This window comes from Ceratina calcarata, unplaced genomic scaffold, assembly GCF_001652005.2.
Source record: "Ceratina calcarata isolate Rehan_Ccalc_2016 unplaced genomic scaffold, ASM165200v1 scaffold547.2, whole genome shotgun sequence".
Lineage (NCBI taxonomy): Eukaryota > Metazoa > Arthropoda > Insecta > Hymenoptera > Apidae > Ceratina > Ceratina calcarata.
This window is the reverse complement of record NW_017176645.1, coordinates 36,606-56,811: the sequence shown is the minus strand read 5'-3', so window position 1 is coordinate 56,811 and position 20,206 is coordinate 36,606. Positions and strand designations below refer to the sequence as shown.

General features: G+C 38.3%; 3 protein-coding genes across 3 annotated transcripts in view; 2 read left to right on the top strand and 1 right to left on the bottom strand.

Annotated features, from left to right (window-relative positions):
- Nucleotides 1-826: 826 nt before the first annotated feature.
- Nucleotides 827-8,265, top strand: Pld (Phospholipase D). The gene is given in 15 exon segments (XM_026816807.1): nt 827-1,118; nt 1,594-1,803; nt 1,917-2,277; nt 2,337-2,457; nt 2,515-2,938; nt 2,992-3,231; nt 4,787-5,062; nt 5,253-5,415; nt 5,488-5,736; nt 5,812-6,091; nt 6,154-6,374; nt 6,438-6,674; nt 6,834-7,074; nt 7,151-7,480; nt 7,690-8,265. Coding segments are annotated over 14 exon segments (3,420 nt in total). The 5' UTR covers nt 827-1,118; nt 1,594-1,628; the 3' UTR covers nt 7,792-8,265.
- Nucleotides 8,266-8,457: 192 nt separating this feature from the next.
- On the top strand, nt 8,458-10,025 carry Srp9 (signal recognition particle 9). Its single transcript, XM_018031127.2, has 3 exons — nt 8,458-8,709; nt 9,096-9,164; nt 9,246-10,025. The coding sequence occupies exons 1-3, from the start codon at nt 8,638-8,640 to the stop codon at nt 9,339-9,341; spliced, it is 237 nt and encodes a 78-aa protein (XP_017886616.1). The 5' UTR covers nt 8,458-8,637; the 3' UTR covers nt 9,342-10,025.
- Nucleotides 9,482-20,206, bottom strand: part of LOC108628896 (band 4.1-like protein 4) — a gene marked incomplete at its 5' end in the record, with an annotated part of 21,909 nt that continues 11,184 nt past the window's right edge. The window contains 11 exons of the mRNA XM_018031125.2: nt 9,482-9,594; nt 10,085-10,191; nt 10,768-11,041; nt 11,821-11,976; nt 12,136-12,218; nt 12,324-12,399; nt 12,984-13,198; nt 13,325-13,837; nt 14,328-14,444; nt 14,518-14,605; nt 14,720-14,840. Of these exons, the coding sequence (XP_017886614.1) occupies nt 9,558-9,594; nt 10,085-10,191; nt 10,768-11,041; nt 11,821-11,976; nt 12,136-12,218; nt 12,324-12,399; nt 12,984-13,198; nt 13,325-13,837; nt 14,328-14,444; nt 14,518-14,605; nt 14,720-14,840 (1,787 nt within the window). The remainder of the gene's footprint in view (nt 9,595-10,084; nt 10,192-10,767; nt 11,042-11,820; nt 11,977-12,135; nt 12,219-12,323; nt 12,400-12,983; nt 13,199-13,324; nt 13,838-14,327; nt 14,445-14,517; nt 14,606-14,719; nt 14,841-20,206) is intronic.

Below are 20,206 nucleotides of genomic sequence, written 5' to 3'. Positions count from 1 at the left end.
ATTGATAAGATATCTTTGACGATGGCCAGATGCAACTTTAACCAACTATTGAGCAATTCTAATGATAGTAATTATTATTTTATGACGAAATTCAAGAGTGAATTCAAAAGACTTGAATACTATTTCAAAGGTACTTGAATAGTTTTGAATTTATGCAAATTGTACATTCGCTTATTTATCAAATATTGAGTCACGTGTATGATAATTCAAATGAACTAATATATAGATTAGAGATAAAGAGAACAAGGAAGTTATTGCCAAAAACATCTGAAACCTGAGATAAAATTTTGTTCATTAAAGAAAACATGATACTTACAGGCAGGACTATCGCGGTGAATAATCTAGATTATTTTTAACAAAACAGAGAAACGATCATCTTTACTTGAAAACGATCGGTGTGAAACGCAACCTCGCACTATTATTCTGTTTCCTTATTCTATTCTGTCGTTTTATATGTACGTGAACAATAAAGTATTTATTTGCTTATACAACCATCCTCTGGTCATTTACTCACTCAACTAGAATAATTTAACTTATTCTCCACAATAGTCTTACCTGCAAATATTATGTTTCCTTTAATGAACATAATTTTGTCTCAGGTGTATTTGGCAATAACTTTCTTGTCTATTATAGATCAATCATGTAAAATGGTGTAACACATCGAACTACTAATCACAAAAATTGTACTACCTCTCTCTCGTAATAACAGAAGCAAGTAAATATTTAAACGGAAATTATTGGAGAATGCAACTGTAATTAGAAAATACAGAGATATTATTCGTGATGTGATGAATAAAAAAATAAAATTTAGCATGGAAGTGCAGAACAGAAAATAGAGAATTCCTACAATGCCAGTAGTTCCTTGATCGACAGGATCTATGCGATCTATGAGATCAACAACGTGTGAGCTGTCACACATTAAACGCGTTACGATTGGATCGCGGCTTTTATCAAATACGATAGTTAATTCCTAATGATAATGGAATTATCTGGGATACTTATATCAAACTCTTGCGATGCAATGCGAAATTCATTGTTATAGTACTATTCTTGGAAAGAGTGCCGTTCATATTTATAACCTTAACGTCGTGATGTGATATTAAATATACGAATATATTGTATCCTTTTATTAACATTCTTCAATTTTAATCTTATAACTCGGTTATCAACAGTTCCATCGTTTACAGTTACGAGCAACGTGTAAAAATCGCAACGTATTGAACGCAAGCTAGAGTGACAGAAAGAAGCTGCGAATTAATTCGTTTCAGTCTTGTTATGGTGAATTACAATTTAAGTGGATCTGCAATCGACGTTCCATTCCCCTCCCTCACACGTTAGATCATTTTCTGAGTCAGGAAAATCCATGTTTCTTTGTCATATAACTACTTTATAATCCATTTCTGTGTTAACGTGTCTCTCTACTATTTCGTGCTTTTCAAATCTCTATTATTATTTGTATTATTATTTGTATTCTATAATTAATAAAAATCAGATGCATAGACAGGATTCTTTTAATCATGACATAAAATTGTGTAATACAAATTGGGAAACTATATACTGTGTCAAAAGTTTCACTTAACATTATACATTCAGTTATTTACTGATATATCTGCAACATATTAGTAACAATGTGCGACGATACATCTAATGATGGAAAGACTCAAACTTATACTGCAGAGCATGTGATCACTCCAGATTCTGAGTTCGATGATGCACTAGGTGTACCTGATTCACTGGAAATAACTACGAATGAAAATGAAGACACTATAAATGCGGACGGTAGAGAAGATATAGATAGTAGAGGTGAGTTAATGACTTCGGTTTGCCACTTTCTGTGAACTCTATTAGTACCACTTAACAGTCCATCATTCTAACTATGATGAAACGTATCCATATGTTGTCTTTGTTCATACTAGAACGTCTTGGCGTGATACCTTTCTCTGCCATACACGAATTACCGAAAACATTTAAAACCCAGCAATACAACATTTTCATTCCTGGAGAGGAAGTGCATGTAAGCATCATAGACAATGAACGTAGTGTCACAACGCATCCCCTCAATCCGAATTTGTACACTATCGAGTTCAGGCATGGCCCCTTCTCATGGACGATTAAAAAACGATACAAACACATACAGTATTTGCATAATCAATTGAAAATATACCGTGCTAGTTTAAACATACCATTCCCAACAAAAAGTCATAAGGAGAGGAGAATCAGCTTAAAAAGCTTGGAGGAATCAAAAGAGAGAAAGGGTCGTAGAGGTGCACTGCCAAGGTATGGAAACAATCAATTCATATTTTAAATATGAATTATTCAAATGAATTTCATTTCAGGTTTCCAAACAGGCCCGATGTTCTAGTACCATACGAACAGTTAGAGCACAGGAAGAAAGTATTAGAAGAGTACCTGACGAATCTATTGAAAATAAAAATTTACTTGCGCCATCCAGAAACAGTAAGTTATTGCAATGTCATATCGTGGGACACGTGCTAAATTGTAAAATGCTTTCAGATCAATTTCTTGGAAGTTTCGTATTTATCATTCATAGAAGATTTAGGGATGAAGGGTAAAGAGGGGAACGTTTTGAAACGGACTGGATCCGGTGCGAGAAGCAGATGGAATTTCTGCGGCCTGCTCGAAGGCATGTGTTGCGTTAGATGTAATCATTTTTGCACGTCCCTATGCGGGAAATGGCATTCCCGACACCTCGTCGTTAAAGAAACTTTCGTTGCCTACATTAGGCCCAAAGACGGTAATATAAAGTCGGTGATTCTGATGGATAATGGTTTCGGAATCAGTTTCGGCATGTACACAACGGGAATGAGAAACGGCATGCAAATAGTAAATCTCAGCAGGCACATAGTGATTAAATGTTGGACAAGAAGACAAGCTAAAGAATGGATGGACTTTATACAGAAAGTTAGCCAGAGAGAAGGTACGAATAGAAAAATTCAGAGAAGGCTTGAATTAATGAATTACGTATCGCAGGTCGCGATTTCGTACAAACGAATCCACACAGTTCGTTTGCCCCTTATCGTTCTCATATACCTGCTTCATGGTTCGTTGATGGATCGAGCTACATGTCCGCAGTCGCAGACGCGTTAGAAAAAGCCAAAGAGGAAATTTTTATTGCGGATTGGTGGCTGTCACCTGAGATTTATATGAAGAGGCCAGCCATGAACTGCGATTATTGGCGACTGGATAAAATTTTAGAAAGGAAAGCAGTAAGTATTAATGGGAATTAATAGACTGTGGATTTTTATGTAAAATAGAATATTTGAAATACACCGTCGGGGAATGAATGCTTTTAACATTTCAATCATAAATCGTATGCAATATTCAAACACCACATTTGTATCTCTTATAAATGCGTAAAAATCCGCAGTCTATTAATTCCGTGTGGTTAAACAAAACTGTAATTGCAATGCACGATTGATAGAACGCCTCCACGAATTGTAACAATAATTTCTGAAATTTTACAACGTGCGAGCATAATTAATAGAAGAATGCGACGAGTCCACGATAAATACGCAGCCCCTTGCAACAGTGTGGCGCCATTCGTCTCACGAGCAAGTGCATAAGAAGAACAAAGGAGAAAAAGACAGATGGTCAGGACGAGAGAGAGAGGGAGAGGAGTCATCGCCTATTTATAAAGCATTAGCGGCGAGGTGAAGTTTAATCAGGCTCGTGGCGCGTCCCGCGGTGCCTCTATTTATTGCTTCTTGGTTGATCAATAAGTTAAATGTTGGGATACAGGCCGGGGGCGGGAGGTGGCCGTCGTTTACGCGAGGCGCGGGGGATATTTTCGGGTCGAGTGCCGATAAAAGTACACTCCCGGACGGCCGATGTTATTGACGGCACTCCATCATCCCGCGTAGGTAGGGTATCGTCGCGACGACGATAGCTATTCCACGACCCCATGGGATCTCGTCCGCGATCTTTCCCGGAACGACTGGTTCGAAAAAATAACGCGGAATTAGGGCAAACTCGAAACACGTGTCAACTGCGTGCGAACCTTATATTTAAGATCAGTCTGGCTATGATTATAGTGATACTCGTTTGAAACTTTGCAAATGAGTTAACCTTCTGATAGTGGAGACAATGAAAATAAAAATGTCTTCCATCGATTCAGTGACACAGAAATTGGGAAAGTATGTTAGAGGATGATTCAATTCAATCGAGAGGATGAGTCGTTTATTGTTACTGTTTCGTACAAGGATGAAGCGTACGTAATGGGAAAGATCGACCTTGGACCGGCTCCGAGGATCGATTTTCAATTTCCTCGCGTTGCAGTGTAATTCTCCGGTAAAGAATTACGCACACCGCGCCGCCGGTAGTTTGTTACTGCCGTTTGATAGCAGTGACGCCAGCCAGCTGGCCATTCTTCGTCAACCTCGTTATTATTTACCACGCCCTGAACATTTTCCACTTTACATGCATGCTCTTCCTTTTCCTAATTGAATTTTCACTTCCTCTCAATTTATGTTAAAATAATTCATTCATAAAAGCTTAACAAGCACAATGTTCTTTTTCGTTTCTTCTCAAGTCGTTCACAAGATCACTTACTGAATAATTCGAAACGTGTACTTGATATAAAACAGAAGTTAGCAAGCCACGAGTAAGTAAATGATCGTAATTTATGTTTCAGGTAGGACCGTCCCAGTACTTACTTGTATCTGCAACACATTCACGTAAGTTACACGCGAAAGAATTGCGGCAATTACAAAAACAGAGACGTAGGGTGTAGGTAGCTCGGTAGATTTACGTTGATTAAAGCAACAAGGTAAAAGGGGGTGCAGCTGTTTTCTTTAAATCNTGATCTACAAGGAAGTAGAAGTTGCGCTCGGTATAAATAGCTACTACAGCAAAAAACGATTAATTGAAAAATGTCCTGACAATATAAAGGTGTTGCGTCATCCAGATCATGCAAGAGTTGGTGTATTTCTGTGGGCACATCATGAAAAAATTGTAGTCGTCGATCAAAGCATCGCTTTTCTAGGTGGTATTGATTTATGTTACGGGCGATGGGATAATAACGAACATAGACTAATAGATCTGGGTAGGTGAAAAAACTTAATGCTTTTAATAACAATGTACAACGCAGAATTTTTTTGCAATATCCACTACATGGTTCTTATAGAGTTTCTCATGCCAAAAACAAATCCGGAAGCACGAATGTTCTATCATGTACGGTTTCCGAAAAATAGCGGTTTTTGTATTTAATTAATACACTTTATACTTTGTTATAGGAAGCACCCACCAATCTAGTATATATATTCCTCACAAAAGTAAATTTACTAATACAAGCAGTAAAAAAGTGTCGAATGCCACTATCAATAAAGGTGTTTTATTATCACTGGCAATTGCAACGAACACGATTGTAATGGCCACCACGAAATCTATTCCTATGTTGTAAGTTTCTATCTTTATATTTCTTACAAGCTCCTTACTTTCAATCTTTGAATTAAATTTATAATTTTGTAGGCCAATGAGAGCAATGCCTTTAGCATTGCCACAATTAAATCCCGGTGATTTATTATTCATGCAATCAATGGAAGAACCAGATACCATGAAGTGCGATACCCCAACTACAGAGCGCAAGAATCTATTTGGCATGGCGAAAGATACCGTAGATAAAGTGAAACATAATATTAAATTGAAAAGGCAGGAGTTGATTAATATGGTTTATAATCCGCACGAAGGAAATAGCGACGAAGAAGATATAAAGGACAAGTAAATTTACATGTTGATAATATGTACAATATGAATTAAAGAATATGTATATTAATATCGATAATACATTTTCAGCGATACAGAACAAACTCTGATCGAAACTAGATCGTCTTTGGCATACAGTTTAGACGAAGATGTAGCTTCAGATTATTCTGGAATAGCCAAACTTTGGCTAGGCAAGGATTACGTGAATTTCATAGTGAAAGATTTCAATGATCTCGAAAAACCTTATCAAGACTTAGTTGACAGAAGCAATACTCCTAGAATGCCTTGGCACGATATAGGAGTCATGGTGCAAGGCGCGGCAGCTCGAGATGTTGCGAGACACTTTATACAACGCTGGAACGCAATTAAAGTAAGTCTTCATTAATTCAATTATTAGAAACGATGTTTAATGTATACAATTTGTATCTGCAGTTGGAGAAGGCGAAATTGAACTCGTGTTATCCATTCTTGCTTCCAAAGTCCTATAGAGATTGTAACATCTCTGTACCTTTCATTGAGAAGACTGCTGTACACAATGTTAAGTGCCAAGTATTGAGATCAGTTAGCTCTTGGTCTGCAGGTTTTCTCGATTCAGAAACGTTGGAACGAAGTATACAGGAAGCTTACATTGAAGCAATCAGTAAAGCAGAGAGGTAAAAATCCTTTAGAAGAATTGATGTAATTGTACGATGAACCGTATAACATTCTTTTTTTAGATATATTTATATTGAAAACCAATTCTTCATAACTCTCGCATCCATGGAACGGACAGCAGTGAAGAATCGTATAGGAGAGACATTGTTAAAACGAATTTTAAGGGCACATCGAGAAGGTGCTGTGTTCAGAGTATTCGTGATAATGCCTTTATTACCTGGTTTCGAGGGCGAAGTTGGAGGCCCGACCGGCACTGCTCTACGCGCAATCACACACTGGAATTACGCTTCTATATCCAGGTATTTGACAATCAGACATTGCTAGAGATCTCTTTATTAAAACCAAATATCTACTGAAGACATTATTCGAAAATAATCATTCAAAATAATGTTATGTGTAAGAAAGCTTGCATATTTTATCAGTCGAAAAAGAATTAATTGGGAGCGTTTTATTTTCAGAGGTAAAGATGCTATCCTGAATCGATTGATGGACGAGGGAATAGAGGATCCTAGCGAGTACATCACATTCCATGGATTAAGGTCCCACGCGATGTTGAATGGATCATTAGTCACGGAACTAATTTATGTTCACAGCAAGCTACTAATTGTTGATGATAATACAGTCATCTGTGGTTCCGCTAATATTAACGATCGAAGTATGGTAGCGACGAGGGATAGTGAAATCGCAGTTATAATTCATGTAATTATTATTATTACGATTCAATTATATAAAATCTTTAAATATTTTATTATTTAACATCATTTTATGCTTACAGGATCAAGAATTTGAAGATGGTAGAATGAACGATATACCGTTTCGTTGCGGTAAATTCGCAGGATCGTTACGGAAACAATTAGTGTCTGAGCATTTGGGATTGTTAAAGACAAACGAGGATATAGATATAACTGATATAATTAAAAGATCGTTCTATAAAGATGTATGGTGCGCCAGGAGTGCTCAGAACACTAACATCTATGAGGAAGTGTTTCACTGTATTCCTACAGACAAAGTTGTTAACTTTTCTATGCTGAAGCAATACCAAGACGAGGAACCACTTTCTTTATCGAATCCACTTTTAGCTCAAGAAATGGTCGAACAGATTAAGGTATAATCAACTCGGCAAATGTTAACAAGTACAGCTTGGGACAACAATTCTCGACCTGTTTTTCAGGGCGTTAGTTTTCTTTAGAATAACAAGACTCGAAAATAGTAATAACTATATGCCTGATTTGTTCAATGCTCGATTACGGGGTAGACACTGTCCCAAGCTATAAATTAATAAATTTTAACTATTGCATGTTTTCTAAATTACAGGGGCACTTGGTGAACATGCCACTGAACTTTTTATGTAACGAGGATCTGAAGCCGGCTGCTGGAACAGTTGAAGGCATAATGCCGACAGCATTATGGACATAAGATTTTATAATGGGTTTTTGATTGACAGTTTTAATACTTTTTGCAATTACGAAGATATTAATTCGAAGATTCAAGTTAAATGTATCACTGATCAGAGTACAAATGACGTCTGTGTATTTGTGGCTCAGCATTTTATCGTAGAAGTATTAATGATTTTAAGAATCAGAAAAATATGTATTAATTGTTAGTGGTCCAGATGGATCATAATTGCGACATTCCATACAACTTACCTCTTCATGGACAGCTATGAAATGTTGTTGTTGCCGTATTGATAATTGCTCATTCACAATTGTTTTTATCTTTCATCATGTGTGATAAAACTTTTTCTATAACAGAACGCTTATAACAATACTTAAATATTGTGCCTCTCAACGAGTTTTCTTTTATTGTGAATTCTAATGCTATTTTATTTTGTAACGTTATTTATTTATACCGAACGATTCACCAAATTAAATTGACACGTATTAAAAAGTGCACAGCATCTTTTTCTTCATACATCAAAGATCAAAACAGAACCGACACTTTAGAACTGAATAACTTTTTTAAAATCGAACGAAACTACACGAATTTTTAGATAGATTCGTTTACTGACCCTTCAAACTAAATTGTTTCCTTCGTTTTACAACTCCGCGCATGTTTCATACGCACGTCTGTTTCCCACCGTTTTCCGTGCTTCTCTCATCCGGTTCCAACGGTTCCAATCGTTCCAACAAGACATATGTCTGGTACATCACGCTTGCGTGTTGATGGATAAAGCTATCGTGGCAATGCGTTGAATACGGTTTTTTATTCTGAATAAGAATAGTGCAATATTCTTTGTATAGAATTCCTTGTAGTACGTAAAAAATGACGTATTTAAGTTCGTGGGAAGAATTCGAGAAGGGAGCGGAGAGGTTATATCTCCAAGATCCGATGAAGGTACGTTTCGTTCGAATTAACATTAATTTATTTCTATTTCCGATACGGGACGTAAGGAATCGTCTGTAGTTTAAAATTGAATCGATAAATACGTCAATTTCATTCAATAATGTAACAAATTTCGATGAGTTCTAAACCTTAACCAAGACGTGACAGCGTGACATGTCATGTATGTAAATATTTAAATACTACTTGAAGCTCTGTTAGGAAATGTAAATTTGCGTTACTTTCGTCGATTCATAAACGAGAAAACTGCATTCTATGTACAAATACTTATTTTCACGTTGAGCCGTGTGTAGAAGTAATAGTATCGTAGAGACGGATGAAATTCATAAATTATTTGAATAGTCGTTAGGTTTATAATTTATTATTTTTGTGTGTTTCAGGCTCGGTATACAATGAAATATTGCCACAATAAAGGTGTCCTATGTCTAAAGCTTACAGACAATCGTACAGTATGCATTTATCCTTATGTAACTTACCTTATAACTCTTATAAGTTCATTTAAATAATACATTTATAATCTTCTTTGACAGTGTCTACAGTACAAAACAGAGATAGCACAGGACTTAAAGAAGATGGAGAAATTTATAGGAAACTTGATGAGGCACATGGCGTCCAAGGAAAGTTAAACATAAGGACTAGATAAGAGTAGGGAAACATTTTTTTAAACGAAGGAATGTAAAAGTGCTGCGCATTTAATTCATTGTTTATCTTGTTCCATTTCATAAGATTCAGTGACTGAGGGGATTATAGATATTTAATTTGAGAATGAGGTATAAAAAACTTTCTTAAATACACAATATGTGCATGAACATCTATTTTCTATTTATTTTAAAGCTTCATGCTTATTTCGGCCGGTTCCGTTGCCTCCTTGTTAAAGTTCTGAAACAGTACAAATTCAAATGTATCACAGACTTGTCCGTAAAGTAATCCGTTTCGAAACAAATAAACCATACAAGAAATCGAACAAACATGATCACTAAACAGCGGATTTTAGGCACTTAAACCAGAATTGCCAAAAATTATGAACGTTACGTGTAATGTGCAAAACTACGAAGTACCAAAAGCTGAATGCATATTTCACTGTTCTAATAATGAAATAAATGTTTATTTGAAACACATTTTAAACTGATACATTAAATGTTTTATATTGTATAAATACCCACTGTTTAATGATCACTGAAATTTATTAAAGAAGAACTACCAAACTTTTCCAAAAGTGTAACTGTATGTACGTGTATGTCTGTATGTATGTAACAGCAGCGTGTACGGTGCATTAGTTGTTATTAATAAAGCCAAACTCTTAATTTTAATCGTTTACTAAATATTATCGTAAGAGAGAAAGCACGAAGCAATGAAAAGAAGCACTTACGATATAATGGGCTGAAGAACAGCGTCCAGAGTAGTATCGACAGGAGGGTAGATTTCTTGATTTGAAGACAGTTCATAGCGTACCTCTCCCGCTAATTGCATTTGCGGCTATACCAAACAAAACTATTTTACTAATTTACTACGCAGAAGGTTGGACGATTCAACACACTACAGTTTCTAGCGACAGCATTTTCTTTACGTAGGAATAGAAGAAAAATTAACTAATATAATAAAATGCTGTAACTAGTAGAGGAGGAAATAGCAAGCCCACATATTTGTAAAAGCGCTTAGCGTGTCTAGAGGCTGACCTATAATAAGTGCAATCTCAATAAGGGCAATTTGGAACTATCATTTAAAATTACAATAATCCGTTTCTCTTTTGGAAGCGATAAGCTTAAACTACTTGAAGCAAAGTAATACTCATTACCAGACTGCGGACTTTATGCATTTATAGAATAAATGAACGTACAGACTATATGAAGACTGCATGTAATCTATAAAAATATATAAAACATCGAAAGCTATTTAATCAATTTTAAATGGATATCATAAATGTGTAAAAATCCTCAGTCTATTTATTATGTTTTTAATAAATAAACTATACGAAGTAGAAAATAATGAGCTCCACTTGAGAACTGGGCGAGACGCCGTATGAGGGGGGAAAGCGAAGAAAAAAATACGTACTACACGTGTAGGCTTAGCGCTGTCCGCGGAACTTGAGCAGCAGCTTGAAAATTCCTGCGGTGTACTTTCCCCGAGACCGCTGTCCACGTTACTTCCTATCAATATTCTGTTGTTACGAGTATAATAAAAGTCCCTCCTCGCATTGCACTCGCTCCTACTACCGTCGTAGTACCTCGCCTCAAGCTGGTTCGGCCGGGTCGGCGGCAAGTTATAACTCCCGTCGCGACAATGCTGTATCATTCTTCTGTTTCTTTTCCCGGCGGATCCGATCGTTCTGAAAGTGATTCCTTGACAATCTCTTTGGGACATCACAAGTTTCAAGCGTATCCCTGATCGGGCACCATTATCATCCCGACATCGATACGTACTTGAATGCGTTTTAGTCGAGAACATGGGTTAATACGTACACTACGAGCCGCATTATGTATTACATTCCTTAGCGATACACATTTCATGTTTATTTGCAATACAGTTTTTCCATTCGTCGATCACTATTGCATACACATTTGTAACACGTCTGTTCTACGAGTGGATCGATAGGAATTGGGGGATTCGAATAAACTTGCACAACGAAAACTTTCAATTTCAATTATTCGTCGCTCCCATATACCGGTCACATTTACTTAACGATTAAACACAATGCATTAAACCACATAAGAAATACATAAAACACAGAAAAACAAAAACACGCACTACAATTCTTTTTATTCTTAGAACGTACAGCAATTCACGGGGTAGCAAATCCGCGGAATAGAGAGAAGCATCAGTGTAGGTGCCAGCCAGGAAATAAAATAAACAATGTGCGACAAAGCCTGTTAATTTCATCGATTTATTAGAGACGGTCCTGTCATGCTTCAAATAAATAATACAGGGCATGCTTATAAAACGTAAAAAAAAGACACGTACATGCTCTAAATAAATTAAACAAAAAAAAAAAGAGAGGACACCGCATGCAAAGAGGAAAACTTTCAAACAATGACTACGGATCCCGTCTCATCCTCCAGCTGTGGAGGATGACTGTGGACGTTGCAGGCCGTCTTGAGATCATCGTACCTAGGCAGGGACGACGACTCTGCGTCGTCCAATCGAGAATTGCTAGACTGTAGGTTACACTGTTGCGCCGCTTGCGATTGAACCACCGTGTACGGTATCTCCCGTCGTTGTTGTTCGCTCATCCCGGTAGTATCCACGAGCCCAAATTCCAAGTGTCTGAAAAATCCAACCATTGTTTCATTGTTCCGCTGTCATTAATGTTAGCGCATACGAAGCATCCTTATTAGAAGTGTTGAATCCATATGCACATCTTTCATAGATTCCAATATATTCCTGAAAGAATAGCGTTGTTATAATTTTGCAAAGAAGACTTACTTCCTAAGCTCGTCTGGCAGTTGCTTTTGCGAGGGACTTCGATGTCTACTTCTGTGCCGCCTTCTCGGTTCCGTATGGCTCACCTATTGAAATATCCATCGTATTAAGCACGGTCGGTATCAAAAAATAGAAATCAGACGTACAAGCAGGAGAATTACAAAAAACTTGGCGTTATTATTCAAACTTACCACGGCTCGTTGAACTCCTTCGCCCTTCCGCTTCTGCGCCTCCCTCCATTGCGGCTCGGAGTCCACCAATTCGTGTCTGAAAAGATTTAAACATGTACGCATCCAGCAATTTATAAAGTCGGAGATATCCGCGAGAGCGTATTATTCTAAATGATGGTAAAAACCATTCCGCTCGCGATTTTCTTCATTGAAAACGTGGCGAAGATTTCGTTAGGTCGAGGTTGATACTTCCCAGGCGCGTCGTCATTAAAATAATTATCACCTTTACGCGCTCTATGTACCCTACCGTGAGAGTATAATGAGTATTACGAGGGTGTTTCTTTTCCCGTACTCATCACGGTCGACGAACCCGAGCCAAGACGTTCCGACGGGTCGTTCCATTTTCGCATCGCTGTCTAAGGAGCCTTTATTACGTCGATTAATTACCAATTAGATTAGAGCAGCTTGAACGCTTAATTGTCTTCATACTCGGTAGCGCATAACGAGGTTGAATAAGTCAAATAGATTCTTACGGTACTCAATCCTCATTCTATTTATTTGATTAACGCGAATTGAGTCATGAGACAAAATTATTCAAGCGCATATCAAAGAATGATCTTAACTGAATTTATATTAGAGGATAATTAAAATCAGGCTAGTTTCTCAAATGAAATATATTACCTAGACGAACGAGAGCTTCTATGCTTCCGGCGATGCTTTCGATGACCCGATCTGGTGTCCGAGCCTCTAGAAAGCTCGGACTCGCAATCGGAATGACGGCTGTGCCTTCGATGACTATGACTATGGCTTCTTCTGCGATGACCACCGCGGCTGTGGCTGTCCCCCGAACTTTGGCTCTCCACAGAGCTGCTCCGCCGTTGGAGTCTGCTCAAGAGCTGCAAGACGAATAGCAAGATGCATAAGCGAATTTTACATGCATTTCATTACATCCGAATGTTATTCATCAAACATATACAACATATTTATTATTTCAAAATGGATATAAGAGTTGAAGTACTCACTGCTGGTGCCGTTCCCGCGGAGCGGACGGACCGAGGACTAGACGAAGTGTAGAGACCTCGAGGTTGACTCTGAGTCCAAGGGGCGCTCCTGGTACTCCTGGGACTCGAGTTGTTCGCCTGTCTCACGGTTTGTGCACCGCACAGAACGTTCCCTGGGGTCGGGTTGCTGTTCGGATTCGCGTTGACCGTCGCGGGTGTCTCGACGAAAGATCCGACCATCTCTTGTCCCTCGACCACGCGACGCTGCGCCCTGCGGCTGGGTGTCCTTTGGAAAATCGGTGGTGGATTCCGACGAATTAGCGTGTGCTTCTCGAACCCGGATGGAGGACTGTACGAACGGAAACGGGAGTACGGACTCAAAGGTGGCGGCCCCGTGGCCATCAACCGGAAGAATGCTTGGTGTTCCAGGCAACACTTCCATAAGTGTCTACAGGCACCTTTTGACGGGGTCTCGAAACCATGAGTCCTCTCTTCAGAATTCTTCTCGCTGACTCTCAGCATAAAGTATCTACCCTGAAAAATAGATAATCCCGGATATACTGACTGCGTGCAGTAGATTCTGCTGGTTCCATGTTATACTGGATGTACAGGGTGTAAAGAAGTATTTGGTCTTGGAAGTCATAGGCGTATTATAAGTTTCCGGATCGGTGAAGATCTGTGGAAAAAAAGTTAACGCAAAATCCTTTAATTTCAAGCATTGTTTTATTGCCTTGTTTTATGCGCGTCATGGGGATAAAAGAACTGTGAAAGAATTGAAAAATTTACGACATATACCAAAACTTAGACCTTAAAATTTAAGATCAAGAACAATTTTGTAACTTTTTTTTACAGATCTTCACCGAGCCAAAAATATAAAATACGCCTATAGTTACCGAGGTCAAACATTTCTTTACACCCTGTACAGAGGACAATATAATATTTAGTTAATTAGTGAATAAGACATTCCTTCTCAATATTAAATATGAGTTACACAATCTCATTTATAAATGAATAATTTGCTTACCTTGTAATAGATCTTGTTAATTCGTGGCCAATAGTAATTCCCTACTTTGGTCTTGTTGCGCAACAAAATAATTCCGCTCGGCGTCAGACCCAGAAAATATTCCACACTATCCTCGCCCTGTATTTCCAGAAATATTGTAGCGTTTCGCTATGACACGACATTCACTCGAGAACTTTATGAGACTACCTACCAGCACGGGATGCAAATCGACGCCATACATTTCCAACCATTTCACCTTGTCCAAGTAATTGAGCTCCGCGGCGGATGGTAATTGTCCTCTAAAAAACGAGACCATTTTCACTCCGACTCCGGATTGTTCATTCAACGTTTTATACAATAAATACGGTTCCCTTGATAACAAAGAAAAAAGAGAGCAAAATGTTTGCACGTACACGAGAGTTTTGTGAAGTTCCACTATACGGTTCTCCAGTTCGGTAGTCTGATTGGCTAAGAACCGAAATTCGGTAACGTAACCCATGGAATGTCGTCTTGGGTCGTAATCCCCGAGTTCCGCTAAAAAAATATTTAAAATCGTTCGATTAACTGGTTATCAGAAATAAGATGAGTATATCATATTTCCTGTTTCATAAAATGTTCGATTAAACCGTTCTAAAAAAATCGTATAACCGGTTAATGTTTATAATGAGTTACAAATATTTAATGTTTCCTCGTTACGTAATTCCATACGTCTTCTTTATACGAGCGCACATAATATGTACGACTGCGTTTGATGCGCGTTCGCCCTGGAACACGTTCCCGATTTATTTTCAAGGTACGCATTAAGCAAATCGTCCGGTAACACGCATTCACTCCGCCGGCTCCGGATGCTCGCACGCATTATCTACGCCAGGAGGAAAAGGACGATAGCACGTTCATCCTGTAATCTACGTACGCACGACTCGTCGCTACGGCCGTCCCTTTTTTTGTACCCTGCTTCTTCTTCCTCCTTTCCTCATTTCTTTCCTTTTACCTTCATCCGATTCAAGCGCAATTGTACGGATTCACGCGCACGCGTTGCCATAACAAAGGAGCAAAAGCTTCATCGTTCATTTAGAATAGGCGTAAGGAAATTAGATTATTTTCATTTTATGAAACATATTTCAGGAATAAAATTTTAAATCTTGACGAATGAACTGTAGTAGAAGTAATCGAGTTACGAAGGTAGTAGATGAAAAAAGAATGACCAAAATAAGATAAAATTCAATTTTAGGTAAACCGGAGATTTCAACGTCTACGCAACTCATCGCGCGAAATCGAATTTGCATCAAGAATTTCCTCCATCCGTCGGTACTTCTTTCGCTTGTTGTCCTCCGGTTCTCCAACCGGCCTTCCCTGTCACCGTCAATTCCCGTAGGGTGCATCATAGAAATGCCCCTCTGGAAATGATCCCAGTCGCTTAATTGAATCACTGACTTTGATGAATATCAGCTCTGACCGGTACGATGGGGGCACTTCATTTTCTCTCTCTCTTCCTATATTCCGCCGCAGAATCACCGCGTCTCCTACTCGACTTCTTGCGTGCCCGTTCGGTCGTGTAATTACGAGACCGCCGGTCGTAGACCGCGAAATGATCGGAATCAAGCCGCAAAACGCGTTATCAGAACTAGATATCCGGGTCCGATCGATGAAATTCGACTATAGGAACAAAATTGTTTACAGGAATCCATAGAATGCTACGTGCACAATTATAGGATAAGAAACTCCCAGGCAACGTTTATAATACAATTTGCTAACGAGACATTGTATAATAATTTATTCTGAATTTCAATTTTTATATTAATTGAACGTATCACTCTTTGGCATTTCAGACATTTTAAGTTGAAAGATAGTAAATGAGACGTAATAAAATATTTATTAATAGAATTGGTTACGCGTATTTTGAATGACTTTACAAATGCCAGGAAATAAATCGCTTAGAACGTATCGCGTTGCTGACTCATATGTACTTACGCGAAGCAGCGTAAATTGTGGGTAATGATACAAGAAGTTTCTCTTTACTTGTTAAAATGTCATCAAATATTATGATTAAAAATTGTTGACGGGATACAATACTATTTTAATTAAAATATGTACTACACAGCCTAAGACAAGCCACTTGAATAACTTCTACATACAAATTTTAATTGCAATACCTCCTAAACTAGCTTCTCAACGTACATAAATTAGTACTTTTTTGATAAAAAATATCTGCATCGTTTAATATATAAAAATATACCTCATCCTATCTAAAAAAAGAAAGTTGACTTTCAAATCTCTTAAGCATCTCCAAATGTAGAAAAATTATGTACACTACATAATATGTCCCTCGAAACCAGACAACTTCGAAACATTTCTTCCTATCTCAGAAAATGTAGTAGTTATTCAGGTGACTTGCTTTAGGCGACTCACCCTCTATAATATCTGTCATCTATTTAGTTAATAATAAGTTGCTCTGTTGGAAATATTCTGGTAGTAAAAGAGGTAGTGTTCAGAAATCCAATGTCGAGAGAAAGGCACGAAATGATAATTTTATTCGGTCTTTATTGAACGAGAGGATGCACAATTAAGAGACACCGGGGTGGCAACAATAACACGCGCAGGGTCCGAACGTACGAAACAATTAAGTTCCCCAGATACGATTCTATTGTTCGCGCTTCAACGAGGCATTCCTGGGCGTTTTCATCCTCTCCTTTGGGAGAGCGGAAGGAACCGTGAAACTACGCGACGAGGGGGTTAAATTAATTTACAGGACGAAACAGCGCCCTAAGAACTCATCCGAACGAAACAAGGAAGTAACAGTAAATACAGTAACTCAGAAAAGTATCTGATCATTAGTATTAGCAACTTCTACAAGCAATTTTATATTCTATCAGATACACCGCGATAGAGATCATTGCATTTCACAATTTTTTTTATTACTTTTATGAAAAAATGGAATGTATAAAAAATATCAACCCTAATACATAAAACCATGTATTGCAAATATAAATATTACAGTGAATAAACGATAAAAGAAATCTTTATGTGAAATCGACTTTTTTAATGTTTTATTTTGCATAAAAATTTAAGGGATCTAGCATGAACTTTCTTAAGTCATTGTACGGCTAATGGGATTCGCCGGAGACGAAAGGATGCCCGAAAGGTGTTTTCGTCGCCGTTGTAATGGCATTGTACGCTGAAAAGCTTTTACTATCTTGTTTGAGATCTTCGCGAAGTTGGACAACGTTAGATAAGCGTGCTTCTGGCTCTCCGTTCGTACAAAACGGACTCGGCTTATTTCTAGAGCATAACTCCAATATTTGCGAAAGTCGAGCGGGGTCAAAGGGTGGGCCGTCGTTTCCGACGATTCATTGCTCGAACAGAAAAACGCGTTACCAAAGAGTGACATGTCTTTAAGAGTTCACCGAGGGGAGAGCCAGAGATAAAAATCGTGTGCGCGTGTATGAGTAGGTATCCCTGGTTAGCGAGTTGATTAATATTCGTCGTTAAACTGTCCTCATGGCGAAATTACTTTCCGGCACTGAACAACCGCGTAATTGCGTATGCTACGTGTATAACGATGAAGTTTCGTTTTTTTTTTTCACTTCATTCTTTCGTGGCCTTCTATTTTCATTTGAAGAGGAAAAAGGTCTCCGTAATTGCTGCGTGCAATGCCTCGAGCCAAGGAAAATATGGAATATTTTCTAGGGGACGGTTGCTCGCTCCAGTTACATAAACTAGATATTTATAAATAAATTAGAGAGAAATATCCAACGAAAAATGATTTGTATAATAACAATATTGATTTTTGCTCCTGGTTCTATAAACCGTTGTATCATATTTTTCAAATTAATACAGCCGTACGCTAAATGACTCAAAGTCAATACGTGTACGTGCACACATATATACCATAATTATTCTACCTCTTCACACCTCTCCTGATGCCTAATATTTGCTTATCATTTAACGCTTGAGTGTTTCATTCATACCTGTTAGAGGTGTTCGGCTCTCACACGGTAGTTAACAGCGACAACTATTAAGTTTGAAGATTTAAGTACTAGTCAGATTTTATTTCAGACATCTAAGAGAGCACACAAAACGTAGTTTATCCCGATTTCGCTAGATAAAATGCGTGTCTCATCTTGAACTTTCTTCAACAACTGCGTTCGCGTTGTCAACGGTCGTACCTTGAGACCGAAAGAAAGGGCATTCATTTCGTCCCTTTTGACGGCGATGAGACGCAAACACGCTACACGACCGCGCGTATCTTTTTCGCCCGTTTCTCTCTTCTCCCACCTCCGCCGTATCTCTGCCAACCCTTTCTCTATTTGCATGACTTTGAATCTCAGCAGCAGATAACTAACGCGCGCCAGCCTCCTCCTTTCGGTCAGTTTCCTTCTCCTTTTTCTCATCGTGCCATTCGCGTGGTAAGCATCAAACGGAAACGCGCCGCTGCATTTCGCAATTTTTAATCATTCTGATGCGTCCCAAAATATACTCACTGCTCCAGGTTTTATGCATTTATAAAAAAGAAAAACTAGCGTCACGGTTTTTCCCGCAATACTTTTGACAAAAATACGGTTAAATACTTATATGAAGACTTTATGAAATATCTTATGTTACGTAGAAGTCTACAGTCAATGAAAAGGTAAATTTCCAAACGTAACTGCTTATTTATTAAAAGAAGTTTAACTTTGAACAAACGTATAAAAAATGCACGTGTCGTAAAGGACGAGTCAAACTCAAAGGGGAAGATAAAGTCTCTCACGAAGATTGGTTCCTTTCTCGATTCCATCAGATGTTCGAACGACACTATTTGGAAATAGAAATAACTGTCTGCGAAGGGAAAAGTTCGAAGTACTTTAGGGAAGTTTAACGCGCACGTATGCGGACGTCTCTTTTCGCCGGTGGAATTGAAATCACGTGCAGTTCAAAGATAAACCCCGCCTCCTGCCCCCCCTCATTCTTTTATATCGACTTTGTCGAATCATCCGATAAGACATTGTGTCTGTAGTCGAAGGACGAGGAATCTAAAACTTTTAAACAAGGGCCGCTACAATTAAACTTTTATTTCTTGACAAGTTAAACGTATTTTACAACGAATCACCTTGTGCAATTATTTATAGCAAATGGAACACGAAAATAAAATCGTGAATGTTATTTTTTCATGTTGAAATCACATAACCAGTGGATTTAACTTGCAAGCAAGAGATAAAAAAAATATTCATCTCTCAGCAGAGATTTACATATTTTCCTCCAGTGTTCACAATTAAGCCGACGCTTTTCAGCAAGGAGTAATGCGTTGGGAAAAAAGCGTGAAAATGCGGTGATTTTTCACTTCGACGTGCTTCACACCTACACTTGCGCCTCTTAATTCTCAGCCGCGAGATGGAAACGTGGATATCTTCTCGTAGCATTTCTCGCCTATATTTTAAATCACTGAACGTCCTTCTTTCATTTTAATTGCAAAAGATTTATGAACTTCGGTAAGTCGAGTTTGTATTAAAAACAAATCTAAGATGTATATACATCCATTTCGCACAAGCTTTGATATTCTTACATAAAATTGTTAAATTTGTATAGGAGGTAGAGAAAATCATTGTAGATGGAATCTCAATGGAACTGATGGCGTTGCCCATTCACCGGACAGGCGACAAAAGAAATGATTGCGAAGGGTAATTTCGACGACTGGCGGTTTCGCGTGCCGCGTGGGTGCATAATGCGGCACCCACTATGCAATTTTGTTTAGATTCTCTCGGAAATAAGCGTGTCCGCGCGCCGGGCTAGGCGTTGCCCCGTGAAATTTCCCCTCCGCGGAATCCGCCGCCTGTAACATTTCATCATTCGGTTCCGACTTGATAGCCACAGTGAAACACCGTGCAATTTGTACTAAAAACGTTATTTGTAATATTTAAGATTTA